At 38.3% G+C, this 17662-nt stretch overlaps 1 protein-coding gene across 5 annotated transcripts in view; it reads left to right on the top strand.

Moving 5' to 3' along the window:
* Positions 1-250: 250 nt before the first annotated feature.
* Positions 251-17662, top strand: part of LOC306808368 (RCC1 and BTB domain-containing protein 2) — a 32084-nt gene continuing 14672 nt past the window's right edge. For 2 of the 5 annotated variants that reach the window (XR_013776001.1, XM_079318907.1), the window contains exons 1-8: positions 251-434; positions 8581-8641; positions 10573-10731; positions 11212-11362; positions 12885-13051; positions 13703-13861; positions 14833-14940; positions 17037-17179. Coding sequence is in view for 4 of the 5 variants with exons in the window: in XM_079318907.1 (XP_079175033.1) it covers positions 8603-8641; positions 10573-10731; positions 11212-11362; positions 12885-13051; positions 13703-13861; positions 14833-14940; positions 17037-17179 (926 nt within the window). In the remaining variant the exon portion in view is untranslated. Of the gene's footprint in view, positions 435-4459; positions 5083-8580; positions 8642-10572; positions 10732-11211; positions 11363-12884; positions 13052-13702; positions 13862-14832; positions 14941-17036; positions 17180-17662 lie in introns of those variants that run through there. The other 3 variants (XM_079318910.1, XM_079318909.1, XM_079318908.1) reach the window with 3 other exon arrangements.

Genomic DNA, 17662 nt, shown 5'->3' with positions numbered 1-17662 from the left:
GAGTTTAAGGAAAGACTGGATGTGGCGCTCAGTGCCCCGGTCTAGCTGCCATGGTGGTGCTGGGTGACAGCTTGGGCTCAGGAGCCCAGAGCTCTTTCCCAAGCGGATTGATTCTGCGATTCGGAGGGGAAAGCGGCGGTGTCTCCCCGGCTGCCGTGCTCGCCCTGGGCACGGCTCTTCCCAAGCAGGCCCTGCGATAGAGGAGAGCTCCTGCCTCTCCCTGTGGGCAGAGCTCTGCCGCGGGGCCCTTGCCGGCCGGGCTCCGAGCACAGCGGCTCCCCAGGCTCCTGCTGCAGTGGGTGGATCCCTGGGAGGTGCCAGCCGCTTCCCTCCCCTTCCCCTCGCCCTCCCGGCTCGGCGCTGAGGAGGCGCCCGAGCGCGGCAGCATCTTCCCGGGCCGGGGGAGGAGCCGCGGCCGCCTGCGGGGAAGGAAGGTGAGCAGCGGAGCGCGGGGGTGGGAAGGGGAGGGAAGGGAACGGGCTGGCTCCCCCCCTTGCCTGCGCTTCCCTGCCCCGGGCGGCCCGCGGTGGGCAGCGGGGCTGGGGCAGGGCGAGGCCGCCCGGGCTGCGTGTGCTGGGCCGGGCTGGGCTGCGCTCCCCGGGGCCTCGCTCTCAGGCTGCCGGTCTGTACATGGCCGATAGCGGGGATGGCGGTGTCTGTGTGTCTCTGTGTGTGTCTCTGTGTGTGTCTTTGTGTGTCTGTCTATCTGTCTCTCTATCTGGAGTCCCCTCGGTGCGGTGCCGGAGCGCGCTGCCCTCAGGTGCGCCGAGGTGTGATGGTGGTGGCGGCACTACGGGCGGACCGAGGTTGGCGACCCGTCATGGTTTAAAGGAAAAGAAAGGATACTTTGGAAATCAAACACTGTTTATTTATTGTGTGGGCGATGGGAGGGTTTCATGGCGTTTCCTTGGGCGAGTGAAGTTTCTAGTATCAGGCACGGTCAGCAAAGAGGTTTTACTCGGGTTAGGAGTGGGGTGAGGTCTGTAGGGAGCGATGCTTGTGCACCATCAGAAACCATTTGGGTTGATGAAAGGATCCAATAGGTGAAGGGAGCTTACAGGAAAGATGGAGCGAGACTATTTACAAGAGAGTGTCATGATAGCACAATGGAGAACAAGTTCAAATTGCAAGGGAGTACATTTAGATTAGATGTTAGGAAAAATATCCTCACTGTGTTGTTGAGGTACTGGAACAGGTTGCCCAGAGAGCTGAGGATCCCCATCCTTAGAGTGGTTCAAGGCTGGGTTGATGGGGCTCTGAGCAACCTGGTCTAGTGCAAGGTGTCCCTGCCCATGGCAGGGGTTGAAACAAAATTGTATTTATGGTCCCTTCCAACCCGGATCATTCTGTGATTCCATGTTGGAGGATGTGAAAGCAAACACAGGGTAAAGGAAACGTTTAGAAGCAATCGTTCTGCTTAGCGTTGATAGAAGAGATAATACTGTCCAGATATAGGAAATAAATGTGACAGAATTATGCAGGATGTGAATGATGTGATGGGCCATAGAGTAGCAGGAAGAGACTGTGTGGATAAAGAAAAAGAGTCAAGTATGTCATTGCTTTGAGACAAGAGAATTATAAGAGCTTTTGATGGTGTATGCTATGGTCCACAAGAGTTGGATTTGTATAAGAATCACTTACTGAGATACTGTCAGGAATTATGTCACAGATGGATTTCTTTCTTAAACTGTAGAATCACAGAATGGTTTGGGTTGGAAGGGACCTTAAAGATCCTCTGGTTCCAACGCCCCCTGCCATGGGCAGGAATGCCATTCTCTACACCAGGTTGCCCCTGGCCCCATCCAGTGGCCTTGAACACTGCCAGAGATGAGGTATCCACAACTTCTTTCAGCAAACTGCTTACGCTCTTACCACCACCTGAGTAAAGAATTTCTTCCTGGAATCTGATCTGATCTGTCCTCTTGTTGTTTAAATCCATTCCCCCTTGTCCGGTCAATATCTGCCTGTGTAAAAAGTTACTCTCCCTCTCTTTCTAAGTCCCCTTTAAGTAGTGAAAGGCCACAATGAGGTCTCCCTGGAGCCTCTTCATGTCCAGGCTGAACAACTGAGAGATACAGATGATGGCATCATTTAGACATACAGTGATTCAGAGGATCTTACATACAACTGCTGTCAGCTTGCCAAATATGCAAAACTGAATTGCCTTAGACTTGCTCTCAGGTAAGCAGTGTGAAAATTCTGGGAAAAAGGTGGTTCATCAGTCAGCTTGTGGTCTTGGATTGCATTTTTAATTAGATTAAATAAATAAAAACAGAATAGGTGACTAAACAGGTTTGAAATTCTTAGTTTTAGAAGGGCAAACTTGGAAAAATCAAGAGGATTAATTCGTGATGTTGCTTGTACAGGAGTCCTGAGAGCCCCTAGAAAGTAAAGAAGGTAAAAAGCTGTTTTGTTCCAAAGGTAGAATCCATTTGGAATTTGCATTCAAAAATATTTTTAAAAGTGTATTGAGAACAACTTCTAACCATCCACAAGGATTTTAGAAATAAGGACTAGAAAGAGCATATTTAAGCAAAGGGAAAATGAAGAGGTAAAGTGTCAATTCAAGAGTAAGAACTGGCAAAAGTAATTCTGAGTTTGTTACAGAGAATTTTTTTTTTTTTAACATTCTTTAATCATGTAAGTGAAAACAATAATAGAAATAAGACCAGGGAGTGGTAAAGTTGAGGTAAAATGGCCTTGGCATCATGATGCATATCACATGTTGCAGTTTGGAGTGGGTTACTGCAGTGAGTAGATTTAATGTTAGATGCTCAAACTTTTACCTTAAAAGAATAACATGTCTCTTAATTATTTTTTAAGGGTTGGGAAACCTCTGTGTGTTAGATCTAATGCTCTTGCCACTTGATGTTCAGCATCAGAAGACTGGAACAGTACATTTGGGTATTTAGCAGTATAATTTATTGGTAGAGGTCGTGGGATAACTTTTCTTTCTCATACACATTCTGTTTACTGTTTTATCTCTCTCCTATGACATGCAGTATCTTCATATGCAGCCAAGATTAGGAGTTTTAACCATCAGAATTCTTAGCTCCAGGTGTATGATACCTGTTTGATGTGTGTACCTAGGTAAATTCTGACTTTGTCAGTCTCCCACATACAGATACAATGCCACCTGACATCTGAGGCTGCTACATGGTTTATCCTGGACAACTGACCTGCTAGTGCTTCTTAAAGCTTTAATATTTTCTGTACTACAATTCCTTAACTTTGTTAAAAATAATAAAAAAGCTGTTTCTTTTGCATATTTCTGCACAATTCTGAATGGTTTTGTTCTGTTGCCTGGTCCATATTTTTAAGAAAGTTTTTTTTTTTTCCTAAACTGAATCTTTGGATTAGTTTTGTTTCCCTAAGGCTGGTTCTGTGACCTCTCATATTGGAAGGTCAAAATGAAGATAAGTTTTCAATTCTACCAAATCAGCTGTGTGGTAAATGAAATTTTATGTAGAATATAAAGTAGGCAAGAGCCAACAATTGCATCAGTTGTATTTTATTATGTTTGTGTTTCTGTATAGATTGCAGGAACTGAAGTTTGGATAACAATTCACCAAAGAGAAGGAGCTTTTCAAGTTAATTTTCTGAAAATCTTGGATTAGTCGTAGCAAAATTGTGGGCAGATGTTTTTCTTTAGCACGTCAGGGTAGATTTAGGTTACATTAGATTACATTAGGTTAGATTGCAGTGCAGGAATGACATCTTGTTCTCAAGAGTCTGTCTGACAAAGTGCTTGATTATTTTAACACATCTCAAGATCTAGAGATAATGCTCATTATGGTTTTTTTTCCTTTTACTGGAGAAGTAAACCAGTAATTATGTCAAAGTGACTCCAGAATCTTTCTATAATACTTTTCAGCACCTGTAGTAGTTCTTGCATTGTTTCCATGATCTGAAACACTTGTTTGCCTTGAAAAGGTATTTTTGCATGTGTAGAAGGAAGTGTAAATACTTTTAAGTGGAAATGTGTTTTGATTGACATTTTCTTTATCAGGCTTTTTTAGCTGCTGACTTTGACATTTCAGTAAGTCTACTGGAGGCTTAATTTCTTAATAAATTCTTGCCTTTGCATTTCTGTCTTTCATTTGTTTGTTATATAGCTTCTCACTAGTTGCCAGCCACTTTCTTCAAATCTTCTTTTTTTAAAGTCAAGTAGATGGATAGCCAAAGGTGTGGTTTTATTTTTTTCAGATTGATTTTAGGGTTTGTAAAATGAGAACAGAATTTGGGAATATTTTTTTATTTCTGCTGTCAATATTTTCCTTCTTGTGGGTGATGATGATTTTTTTTTTCAGTTGATTCCTCTCTTGTTGAGGGCTGGTCAACAATCCACTATTCTACATCAATGATGCTGATAGACATTTCTAAAGGGGAAAAAGTAACTGGCACAGGAATGAGAAAAATGAAGAAACTTAACATGAGCACTTATCTTGCCATCACTTAGGATATGCATTCTGCATATGAACCTCTGGAAACTTCACTGGGGTCGTGCTAGAGGTCCATCCTTGGAGCCAACAGGTGGATCTGAGTGTCATCCCAAAAGAGAGATGGTGTTAGACAAGATACTTTTGGCTGAAGTTCTGTCTCTGGAGGTGGAGCCAATAAAGAGTTTCTTGGATGTAGCCTCTAAACTGTGTGTTGATGTGCTTGTGTAATGAGTGGAACAGTGAACTTGCGTTAGGAGCAAAGAATTCACAGTCTGGTGTCGTGAAACAAGAAAGGAAGATTATACTTCAGCTGGAGTTAGAAAGACAATCACTCACTGTTTGTCAAGGTCTGCAATTTCTTGGTAGTGGAAAATGCCACCTCAGTGGAAGAAAGAATGACAAGCTGAGTTCTGTCAATTTATTGTCAGCACTGGATGTAGTACTGGCATTTCAGTGTACTCGAAGAAGGAAGATAATTTTGAAAATAGTCTTCCTAGAAAGGAAAGTGACCCGTTCAATAGGAGTACATGTTGGCAATATTGCTGACCTGATCTCTCCTGCAAAGTTGCTTGGACAGGTTAGCATCATGTAATGACTTCTCTGGTTGGAAACTGCTGAGAAATCAGGAATATCAGAAGAGGTTAGGTTCCCTTTCTAAAAGTCTCATCGTGTCCCTTTTCTCTGCGTCTTTTTCTTTGTAATCTTTCCTAAGCCTGTGGTTAGAGTCCTTGGGGAAGAAGCTGCAGACAGACCTTTGAATCAGCAGATAAGATTCATAAATGCTCAAGTTAAGTGGGAGGAAGTACTAAATGGAGTTCTGAAAATTTTTGTTTGCTTGCCAAGTTCCTAGAGAGAGAAGCTACAAGAATGTTTACATTCAAATGAGTCAGTGAACCTGTTTAAATATTTAGGGTTAAATGGTCTTGGACTGCTAATGAAGCTTGGCTACTAGAATTAGTATTTATGTTCTTTAACTCAATCTTATGTATACTGCAGAAACATGTCTTACTTGAAGATCTGTGGTGGCTGGACCAAAGCAAGGGCCAGAACTTTTAGCTGCCAAGACCTGAACTCAGACTGCCAGAGTATGCTGTCCAGATTCTTAATTGTACTTGGATTCCAGATAAGAGATTTAGTATAAATATTTTTGTATCCAGAAGCAGTGCATGTCCTTAAGAAATGGATGTTTATAATAATGATGTTTTCTCCTTTAGATCTGCACTTAGGAATTTTTTAGGGGAAACAAAGCTAGTGAAAATTATAAAAAAGTTTCAATGCATGAGAAATAGTTCTCGTTACCTTTTTACTTTCTTAAGTATTGAATTTTTTAAAAATGTAGTGACTAGCTACTTAAAACTAAGGGGTTGTAGCAATTATGTACATATTAGATTTAGCAGATAAACCCAGTAATTTGTCTGGAAAAGTAGGATATGCTTTTCTCCTGTACCTGATTTACTCAAATATACAGGTTTTTGTCTTTTCATTTTTGATGAAAATACTGCTTTTTCTTTGCTTGACTGCATTGCCAATGGTTATTTTTCTGGAGGAAAATTCTTGCAAGTAGGCAAATATCAATCATGGCTAATATGTTAAAAGTATATGGACAAGAATGGTTCTTAAATAGGAATAATTTTTTTGTCATTATTTTTGGGATCCCCAGGTGAATATATACTCTTAATTCAATGATAGGTTTCTAGGAAGAACGACTTTGCAGATACAGTTATGTGTCACTCAATATGTAGTTTTATTAGAAGAGATTAATTTGAATAAAAGAATAAACTGGCATAATTTGAGTCACTCTGTGTACTCCTGTGGGGGTTGCTCAGAAATGAGGCGTCTATATTTGCAGAGCAAACTGAAAATGAAGCTGTAGGGTAATTTTATCATGATTATATGTAAGTTAAAACACATTCTAACTTTTGAGTTGGGAGGACATGTAACTGATCTTAGTTATTGAAAAGTCAGGGCAAAGCCATCTGAAAAGTAATGAAGTGGATCACTTTTTATTAGTTAACTGAGGTGGTTAGATCACAATGAATCTTTATACTACCAAATCAACTGCTTTTTAAATGAAACTATGCTTTTGTCTACACAGATACAATTGAAGTGAAATACTAGGATCTGAAGAATCATGGGTATCAGATTTGTAGCAAATGGCTCAAGGAAGGAAATATGGAATTCTACATTTGTTTAAGCTGGAAAATTCAATTAGTAATTATTCCCTTGGGGTCTGAGTGTAGGCTGAGGATGATCAAGAAGTGGGTAGCATATGTCAGCATTGCCAGGCAGTGCTGGAAATTGATGCTGCAAAATATTGGATGGCCTCGATAATCAGCTTCACAGCAGGACCACTGGCATACTTGAAATTAAATGTTTCAGAACAGTTCAGTAGTACAGGCAAAGACCTTGATTTGGGGATTTATTTCTATTTTAAATGGAGATGATGTACACAAAATCAACTGGTTGCATTCTTGTTGTTTGAACAAGTATGTTGAAGAAAATAAGAAATTGCATAACCACAAGAGCTTAGCATGTTCCTGCATTCCCCTGAAGGTGTAAAGCTTGGGAAATGGCTGTGTGTGCTTATTCAGGGCTCTGCTCAGCTGCACAGGCAGAACTGTCTGGTGCCATTTAGCTCTTGGCTGCTGCTCCAGCTTGGCATGGATATGTGGAGATCCCATGGGTCCTGTATCGTGTCTGCCAGCACAGTTTGGTGTTAGGGATCCCCAAGGTCATCTCAAATAGCAGTATTGATGTGCAGGTGAATGAGCCAGCCCTTTAGTCTGTTCTAGTTGAAAGGGAATATAATTTAACTTCCAGTTGTTTCAGTTTGTGTGTTTGAGCTTTAAACTCACCATGGACTTTCACACATAAGCTGAATTCTTCATTTAATGTCTCAGACTAGGTGTATAAAATACACTTTGTGTGTGCAGATTTGTGGGTTTTGTTGAAGCTTAAACTTAACAGTTGTGCATATTCAGTGTGGACAAGATGCAGCAGTTGTTCAGGTTTTTATTTGTTTCATGAAAATAATTTTTGTCTGTTTATTCCGTAGATTACATGTTTAATCATTAACATTTATAATACTTAAGTCATACTAATTTAATCTATTTTATGTAATCTGATTAGGTCTTATGGCATGAAGTCTTACATAAGAGACATGTCTAATAGAAAGTTAGGTAGTTTTATGCAGTTACATTTGATACCTGTTTTAATGTGTATTACTGTGAAAATTAACTCGGTGAAATGGTAATTTGTTTGTTGGATGCTATTCTGCCTACAGTTAGAATTTTACAGACATGTAATTTTATGTGAGAAGTAAACAGATTTTTAGCTATGTCTGAACCAATGTGCCTCAAAGAAAATGATGTGCAAAACTTTTGTCATTGTTATAGTGTAAGAGGCTTGTACAGATTCAGAGCTGCTTCTTGTTTTTGTAGTTTTATTGAAAACAGAGTTGCGTGGCTTTAGGTTAGGAAATAATTTTAGGATAGCAAAGTTGTGCATATTTGTGAAGAAACATCTGGTTTGAAAATCTGTTTCTATTAATAATGTATGTCATAGAAATTATACAGGTAATTTACAGGGCTGATAATATTTTCTGAAGCAGATTGAAATTTTTAGCAGCTCTCAGTAAACCTGAAAAGACACAAATGTTTTTCTAACATTGGTTTCAGAATAGAACTGAAATAATTGCATTTGAAGGCTTAAGCCAGAAATTTAATTCTCTGAGCAGTGTGCTTTTTCTTTGCTGAAAGAAATGTCATAAAGCATTATGTCAGGAAGGTTCTCAATTTATTTATTCTGCAATGAAAAGACATTGGACTATGGTGCTCATAAAACATCTCTCTTTCCAATCACAATCTGATTAATTTTCCTGCTTGTTTTAAAACAATGTTTTGTCTAGAATGAATATTTTAGGTAAGAATACAGAAGAGCAGAGTCTAACTGATCACAGTACACTTTATATACAAGTACACTTGTATATAAAAGCAAAATTGAGAGAACATTTCTTGTTCCCCAACCCCCTGCATACAGAAGAAGACAGTTCGGGCTTAATATTAAGTGTGCATTGTTTCAGAAAGAATTGTTGCAGCAATATGATATGATGACTTTAACCACAGTTCTGTCTCTGCAGGGTGACACAAGCACAAATCCATATGGAGGATGAACCTCCTCCTCAAGGAGTCAGTGCCAAGGTCAGAATATTGATTTGTATTGGGAATTCTGTACTGCTCTGCTCTAAATGTTCCTTTTAGCAGTAGCTTAGTGCGTACAAGTACTTTTCAAGGTAGACAGAAAACAAAAGCTGGAAGTAGAAGAAATTATACTAGCTGAAGAAGTCTTGCTTATTCATATAACATCTGAGATTCCTGTCTACGTCTGCCTTTCATGACTTTGTACAATATAATGAGGGAACTGATCACTTATGGGATATAAATATTCGTAGGCTAAGAGTTGAAGCTGGTTTTTGTATTTTTGAAACAAAATATAATGTGGAACTGGGTGAGGTGACAAAGGCTTGAAAAGTGGAAGAATATCTCTTACTGAGTTGAGTGTAACTAATAATACCAGAGACAGGATTTAGATTATGAGATTATGGATTTTTTTCTCTTTTTTTGATCAGTATTATAAGTATTTCCTTGGGTGCTTCTTATAAGAGTAGTTGGTGATTTTTTTGTTTCAGTATGTTATTTTAGTGTTAACAAATGCTACAGTTTGGTTTTTTAACCTGCTAATTGTGAGGATGGGACAAGAGAGCTTTATAGAATGAAATTACAGAAAAAGCAGCTGTGTTCTGACCCACTAAACACTTGTAATTTAGAGCCCACATTATAAAGAAACTGATACATTATTCCAATAAAAGAATCTATAAAATTGAAGGACACTCTGGCTGTCCTTCTGAATTCAAGGCTTCTTCAGTCTTGAGCAAAAGTGGGATGCAGTATTGTTGATGAAGTTGGAAGAACAGTCTCTGATGCTTTTAGTATTTATTATCATATCTTAAGAGGGCCTAAAATTCTCTGTGGAATAAATGGTAACCTCTTGACATAAAAGAAATTATTCTGCAAACAGCAGATGAACCAAGACCGATTCCATATGGATTCTAGTCCTTCATCCCTGATAACCCTGCTATGTGTCACAGGGAACAGTGTTTGCCAAGATTAGCTTGGACCTACTTACTCACTGACTTATTTCATAACATAATGTCTGTTTGTCCAGCTGCCTGCTGCCAAGCTGATTGTGTCAGCAGAATCTTACTTCCCTTTCACTTGCAAATTTGGCTGAAGTTGGTCAGTTAGTTGCTGCAAGGAGATGGGGAAAGAACTGGTGTGATCAAAACCACAACTTTTTTTTCTGTGAAGATGGCCATGCCTTCTCCTCCTCAGAAGTATATAATAAAGAAATGTGTGATTAGCTGGTATTTGTCTAAATAATTTAATTTAGGATTAATTTAGAGGTTTGGTTTTGATTTTCTAATGTTCTGTATATTTCTGTGTATATTTTTTCATAGTCAGTGATACTAATTGAAAAAGAGATATGCTTATAGCTGATATAACATGCTTCAGACTCCAAACTAGAATGTATTCACATCTTTGTATAATTTAGAGGTAGAAAAAATACATACATGAAAACAAATATGTATATTTCTCAAAGATAAGTGTGTTCTTGGGCAGACTTCTTTTATGGCTTCTTATTTTAACAGCAATTTTAGCATTAAGGGAAAATATACAGATTTAAATGTTTGAATATACATTTTACACTTTATATTGGAATGCTGTCTTACAGAATTCTGTAATTATATTTAACTCTGTAAGACAGCACTTGTATTTTCTGTAATACAATGAATATAGTATATTAATATAATGAAATATATGAATGTAATTTAAATACAACCTTACCATTTAACCTTGTACATGGTACTTTTCTCCACAAATATAGATCCTTTATTTCTACATCATTATATATTTTATATGTTTATTTCATGTCTTCCTTTCAAGTATTGTAGAATTAAAATTCTGGTATGTGGCTGAAAAAGAAGATGATGGTGTTTACCTAATTTTTTATTATGCAAAGACATATATTTCTCTCTATGCAGGTATTTCATAGTATTTTTTAATAATGCTAGGCCTTGGAGGCAACACTGTTGTCAGCCCTGAAGATGCTGGATGTTGGGAAATGGCCAATTTTTTCTCTCTGTTCCTCAGAAGAGATCAAGTTAATTCGTCAAGCCTGTGTCTTTGGTAGTGCTGGTAATGAAGTGTTGTATACAACTGAAAATGATGAGGTAATGGTCCAAGAGTGTGTATGAACATGACATATTTAATCAGTTATGTTTATGTTTTTCTGAAAGCCCAGTATAATAGTACAGCTAGAGAAAGTTGCATGCAAAAATGTCTGATTGTTTTGTTTGCTACTGAAACATTTTCAGTTTAAATTTAAGGCTTCTCATCACAATGAGAGAACAAAGAAAAGATGGAGTTGGATATTTGTTGCATGTGCATAATGACAGGATGAGAAGCAGTGGACACAAACTGCAGGATGGGAAGTTCTGATTCAGTACTAGGAAAAAATTGCCATAACAGGGTTTAAATCCTGATGCAGTTGTGAGATTTGTTTTGTTTGGACATGTTCAAGAATCTTTTGTATGTGGCCTTGAGTCAGCTGATCTGTTTAGACGTTTGTTGAGCATGAGGGTGCACTAGTTGACTTTTGGAGGAGGTTCTCTTTTGCATCCTAAATTATGAGTATGATTCTTTTATTACAGGTTTTTGTGCTTGGCATGAACTGCAGTGGCTGTTTGGGAACAGGAGACATGCAGAGCACTATAGAGCCAAGGAGGTTAGATTCCCTATGTGGCAAAAAGATAGCCTGCCTGAGTTATGGAAGTGGCCCTCACGTTGTTCTTGCTACCGAAGGTAAAGTGTGATCTGAATGAAAAATACTGCTTTTTCAGAGAGTCCACTGAAATTCATGCATTAGGTGTGAAAGGTCTGGGCTGGTAACATAAGAGAGTTGAGTATTCTGGGCTGCTAAGTCAAAAGCATTTTAATTGGCAAATACGACATGTCATTCATCTAGCTTGTAATTTTCAAAAGTTTTTCAAGCCCTACTTTGATCTTGTTACTACTTTTGGAAGGGTTTTTTCTTTCACTTCTCATTTAAGTTTGAAACTTCTGATTGCTCTTGAAATGTATTAGTGGCTACATTATGCTCCTGTGTTCTAGTGCCTTCTTCAGCTAAAATGCATCTTTTCCCTCCAGTACCTACTTTTGGATGTGCTTTAAAAACCCATTATGTTGCCTCCCAGCCTTCATGCTTCCTGCAGCAACACTCTATTATCTGCATTGTGGTAGTGGCTTTTATGTTCATAATTAAGTACGTTACTCTTGAGGAAAAATGATTAACATTATGTTCCTAGTGTGGTTCTGTTAGAGCCTAATTGATGATATTCACACTTATTCTGTTAATGAGAGGAAATGTTTTTCAGTATTCTGGATTATGACTAAAAGTAGGTGAAGGGAATTTTGTGGTTTTTTACATTCAATTGTGTTCCATCATTTTCTCCAGTCTCCATGGCAGACCATTCTGCATGCTTCTTTTATGTATGCATCTGTATTCCTCTGAGCTTCATTACTGGCAGATCCCACTGACACACTCATACTCCTTAACCTGATGATGAAGTACTGCCAAAAAACAGGTCCAGAACTCATCTTGATGATTTTTACTCATAACTCCATTTGCATTAATAGCTTTTCTTCAGCACAGCCTTTTTTAACCTACCTTTTAGAGGACTGTTGTATGTTACACAGTTAATTATTATCATTTCCACTTTCCTGTATGTTTCTGTGCTGCATGTTTCACGTTTACGGAAATTTACATTCACATTTAGGTGAACTGAAGAAACTGTTATTCACTTCTGATAGGATAAAATAATTAAATATAACCAGTTATTATAGAGAAGTATTGGTTTAATATAGCATGTTTTGCTTCTGTAGTTCTGAGTGAACCCTTCTTGGGGAATATGTATATTGTAAGGGAGTCAATGCTTATTATTTGCATTTTCCAAAGTGGGAAACAGTGCCAGGCTAAGACATGAAATTCTGATTGATTGTCAGTAACAAAGAAATTGAAATTTAGACTCTGGCTGTCATTTCATCATTTTTTCTTCTGTATTTCACCATCCCTTTTCTTGCAGCAGTATGTTTTCCTTTATTATGATTATGGTGATGCTATCCTTTTGTATTTGTGGTCAACACTGTGTGAGCCAGGTAGCATTGGTACATCCATGGGGTGAACAGCCCCGTAAGTCATATATGTATTTATACATTTCAGTATGCATGTTGTTACTGAATTTGACTTTCTGGTTAATAATTTGATGTTGTGTACTCATTGGAAAAGTAGAGATTTTTCAACCTGCTCTTTACATTTTTGTTTTAGAAGGAGAAGTGTACACGTGGGGTCATAATGCTTATAGTCAGCTGGGCAATGGTACAACAAATCATGGTTTTGTTCCCTGTCAAGTCTCTACCAACTTGGTGAACAAGAAAGTCATTGAGGTTGCCTGTGGCTCTCACCATTCTATGGTGTTAACCTCTGATGGAGAGGTGAGTATAGTGGGAACCAAAATCTCTTTTCTCTCAATGAAATTCATGTATGGGAGAAACAGGAAGACCTTGCTTCCTGCAATCCTCACAGTGCTGATGTAACACAAATATTTCTAAAAAATTGAAACTTGTGAGGGTGTAGCTGTTTTGGAGTGTGTGCAGAACACTGATTTTGTGCCACATCTGCTTGTAACAAGTTATGTAGTTCCTTCCTATGCTGTACTCTAAATGCTTAATGGCATTAAAACTGATGTTAATGTAAATAACATTCACTGTAAGGAATTCTGCCTGCCAAAGTAAAAAGTTTCCCGGAATTTGCCTTGAGGTGCCATTTGTGTCACTTAGCTGTTAAAGTTTGGGTTCTAGAAAAGTAGCAATGGGTTCTTCCAGCATTGACTGCAGGCATCATGTTTCCTCTTACCTTCGAGTGAAGAAACATAAAAGAATGGAATATATAAATACTGAGATCAGCATATTTTTGTTAGAAATGGTGCAGTTGTAAACCTCTGTGTCTTCCTAGGTCTGTAAAACAATATACCCACTTTCACATAAAAATAAAATTTTTTATTCGTACAGCTTTTTTGTCTCTTGAATATATATTTTTAACTGTATGTTATAAAGACATCTTTGATGACAATTCTTTTGCAACAGGTATACACATGGGGTTATAATAACTCGGGCCAGGTTGGATCTGGTTCAACAGCAAATCAGCCAATTCCTCGAAGAGTTACCAGCTGCCTACAAAATAAAATAGTGGTGAATATAGCTTGTGGACAGATGTGCTCTATGGCTGTGGTGGAAAATGGAGAGGTAAGAAATTTCAAGTGAATATTTGGACTGAATTTTACTTCATGTAATAACTTGGCATGTAGATAATTTCAAACCTGGTAGTAAAGAGCTATTATTCAGAAAGGAAGTTTACATTTCCAGACTCCCTCGAGTCTAGCTACTTATACTGCTTATAAAAACTTTTGTTATTATACCACTGCTGTCTTCAGCATTCATAAACAAATAAATTATTGTCTGTACTAGAATCTGAAGTATTGTGTGTGAGAATAATCAATGAATATGAGTGCTGAGTGAATTTTTAGTGCTCATATTCGTACATCTTAAGAGAAAACAAAAGTATGTTGTATATATTTGTTGTACTGGAGTACCTCTTGAATCTCTCTCATACTTTTTTTTATCCACAAAGATACAAAGAGGTTGTAGAGTTCTTAATTTTGTTCATATTAGCTGAGGATATTGGGCAGTATACATTTTGCTAGCTCTGTATTTCCAAACACTTAAGTTTAGAGCTAAGTAGCTATTGACTGCAGTAAAACATACATCACTGAAATTATCAGAGCTCAGTATTTTCCCTTTTTCTTATATTTAGCATAAAGCTGCCTACTCAAACCGTTGTGCATAGCTTCCATTCAATACCTATTCTAGTGTGTTTTCTGTTAGAAGATTTTGGAATGAGAAATCAGCTCTTTGGAAATGGGAAGTATTATGCTGGATTTACTCTGTTCTGGCAAGCAGCCATATGAATCATTGATTTTCTGTTCTTCATATGATAATATTAAAATATAGTCCTATGTAGTCTAGCTCCTAAAGAGCATGAATGTGGAAGTTAAGAATTCTAGATGAGAATGTAACTGGCGTTTTAAAGAAAAACGTGTGTGTATATGTGTTGATATAGGTAGGTATGTGTGAGAATATGTTTGTGTTTACCTAAAACAAACAAAAAGGTAAGTGAATAGTAGCAAAGAGCTAAAGGTCTCTGTCTCTGTTTCAAGGTCTATGTCTGGGGGTACAATGGGAATGGCCAGCTGGGGCTGGGCAGCAGCGGCAACCAGCCCACGCCGTGCCGGATCGCAGCCCTGCAGGGCATTCGTGTGCAGCGGGTACGTCTGTGCTGCTCCTCCCCAGCCCTCCAGGAGCCTCTGCAAGAGCCCCACAGGCAGCACATGCTGCCTTTGGAGGAGATAGTGAGACTTGTTTGAAGTGGCATCAGAGTAAAAAACCTGTGTCCTAAAATGGGCCTCTGCCAACAGGGGAGAAACTGTGACCCTGTGGAGTTCAGTGGGAATTTTGCCATTGGCTTCAGCGAGGTCAGGATTTTACTTAAAGAGGACTAGACCATTAGAAATGTTTATTTTCTTTCTTTTCCTGTGAAAGTTAATTAAAAATTATTTCTGTTATTTTAATAAATAACAGTCTTTCTAGGATATTCCATTCTTCATTAATCCCTCCTTTTTTTTTTTTTTTTTTTTTTTTTTTTTTTTTTTTTCTGGGAAAATGCTGCAGTTTAGCATTTTGTCTGTCTTGCAGGCTAATTTTTGTTTTAGAACTGCACTCCAGCCACAGTGACTTACTGGTGTTGGAGTCTGAACAAATTGCCTCCCACTGCATTTCGCAAACATTTGGGATGATTCCACAGTTAGTCTTGACATTTGGAGGTTGTTGCACTCCACCAAATAGTGGGGCTGCCACCAGTGTAAATAGCAAACTGGTAACTTCTCTTAGCTAATAAGAAGTATTTAAAGTGACTGCAGGACTTATGCTGCCACTATATAAGTTTTTCATTGATTCATGCAAAATAGAAGATGCTGTCAGGAAAGTGATACAAGCTGTTAGGAACCGTAGGTTTTGTAACCTAGTGAAAATTTGCAAGAGCATTCTGAACTTTGGATGCTATATATTACATTTACTCAGGAAAGCTATGGATTTTAAAAATCTTTTAAAATAAACTCATTTAATGACATAATTTTACATTCAGGGCCTAGGATGTAGAAAGTAGCTTTGTTGGTAGCAACTACTGTTGGATAGTAACATAATAAAGTGAGTATTATATTCCCCTGTATTTATTCTTCTATTTAGAGAGTGGATGCTCCAGCAACTTTGGCTTAGATTCTATTTCCATCCACTTCATTTACTTGATATTGATTAATACTGTATCATAGATCTCCACTCAGTAAATAACTTGATGGTTTATTTCATTTAAATTACATCACATGCTTCATGGATGTCAGTGGAATATGTATTCATGGTGTCTCTTTGCAAACCATACAAAGACAGGTGAGCTAGTTAGGAACAATGTAAATTGGTTTTTGGTAGCAGTCTATCTCTACTAAGTTACATTAACTCCTACAGAGCAAGAATGTTGCTAGTAGTGTTGCCACTGTATCTGTCAGTATGAGGGGCATGTGCTGCATATATTAAATGGATTTTTTGAACAATCTGATGTGAGGAGGCAGCTCAGCAGGACTGAGGGGGTTTCCAGGGGAGGTTATAAATTGATACAGTTGTGTGCTGCCATCAGAATGGAGAATTTTGTCTCTTCCCTCTCTGTCCTTGCTGATTGTTCTTGTTGGTTATCTTGTGTAATTCTCAGACTGTACTGTGAGAGTTTTCTTCCGGTGATGTAAGTCTAGAGAATCTCAGAATGGCCTGGGTTGAACAGCACCCTAAAAATCCACCCCCTGCCAAGGACAGAGACACCTTCCACTGGACTGGGTTGCTCAGAGCCCCAGTGAACCTGGCCTTGAACACATCCAGGGAGTTATCCCAGCAGAGCACTAGAGCTGGCACAGGCAGCAGGCAGTTTTGTGTGGCTGTCAGTCAGGGATGAGAGGATCAGAAAAGGAGACATTAGCTGTTCATATTGGTGCACTTGCCCATGGAGCAAGGTCAATGCAAGACAATCTTCAGTTTTCTGCATATTGGTCAAATTTGTCATATAGTTTTCCTTCTTTCTAAATTTCCAGCTATTCTTTTTGCTCTGCTTTTGAGATTATCTATCAGGCTTTCTCATTGATAGTTTTTTCCCCAAAGTCACCTCATCTACTTTCCTTTCATTTTTAAATAAACTTACCTATATTTGTAATTTTTACACTAGTATAGAATCAATGGCATTAACCCATAGCATAAGATGCATCTATCTGTATTAACTTATTTTTACATAAAAATGAGATTTTCTTCTTTTTATTATTCCTTACAGGTTGCCTGTGGCTATGCACATACATTAGTGCTAACAGATGAAGGTCAGATATATGCCTGGGGAGCCAATTCATACGGCCAGTTAGGTACTGGGAATAAAAGTAACCAGTCTTACCCTACAACAGTTATTGTGGATAAGGACAGGTAATACTTGCAGTCTTGCAATCAGACATTGGTTGACATAGTCACAGAAGAACTACATAAAATTATGGTATTTTTAATCTATATTTGGGGGGGAGAAGGAGCCTATGATTTTTTGCAGCGGTTCATCTGTTAAATGTGAACAGAATTTTCACTGAAAGTGCTTGAATCTGCCCCATAACCATCCCTGTGAAAGAGAAACTGAACATTCTGAGACTGAATATGCTATTTTCTGCTTCAGCTCACACTGTACTTTACAGGCCTTAAATGCAGTTTCCCTTCAGTGGTGTAGTTTCATTGCTTGAAATCAACAATAAAGGCTTTATTGTCTGTGAATAGAAATTGTATTTTAATATGCTACTTTTGACAAGAAGTGTACTCAGAAAAAGTGAAGGGTGGACATCTGCAATTTGTGTTATTTCTGCTATTGAATCTGGCTCATAACCCAGGAGAGAGAGAAAGGGAGGAGTTCTTCCTTGGTATTGT

The sequence above is a fragment of the Erithacus rubecula genome (assembly GCF_903797595.1).
Source record: "Erithacus rubecula genome assembly, chromosome: 1".
Taxonomy (NCBI): Eukaryota; Metazoa; Chordata; class Aves; order Passeriformes; family Muscicapidae; genus Erithacus; species Erithacus rubecula.
The sequence above is the reverse complement of the archived record's forward strand: the minus strand, read 5'-3'. Positions and strand labels throughout refer to the sequence as shown.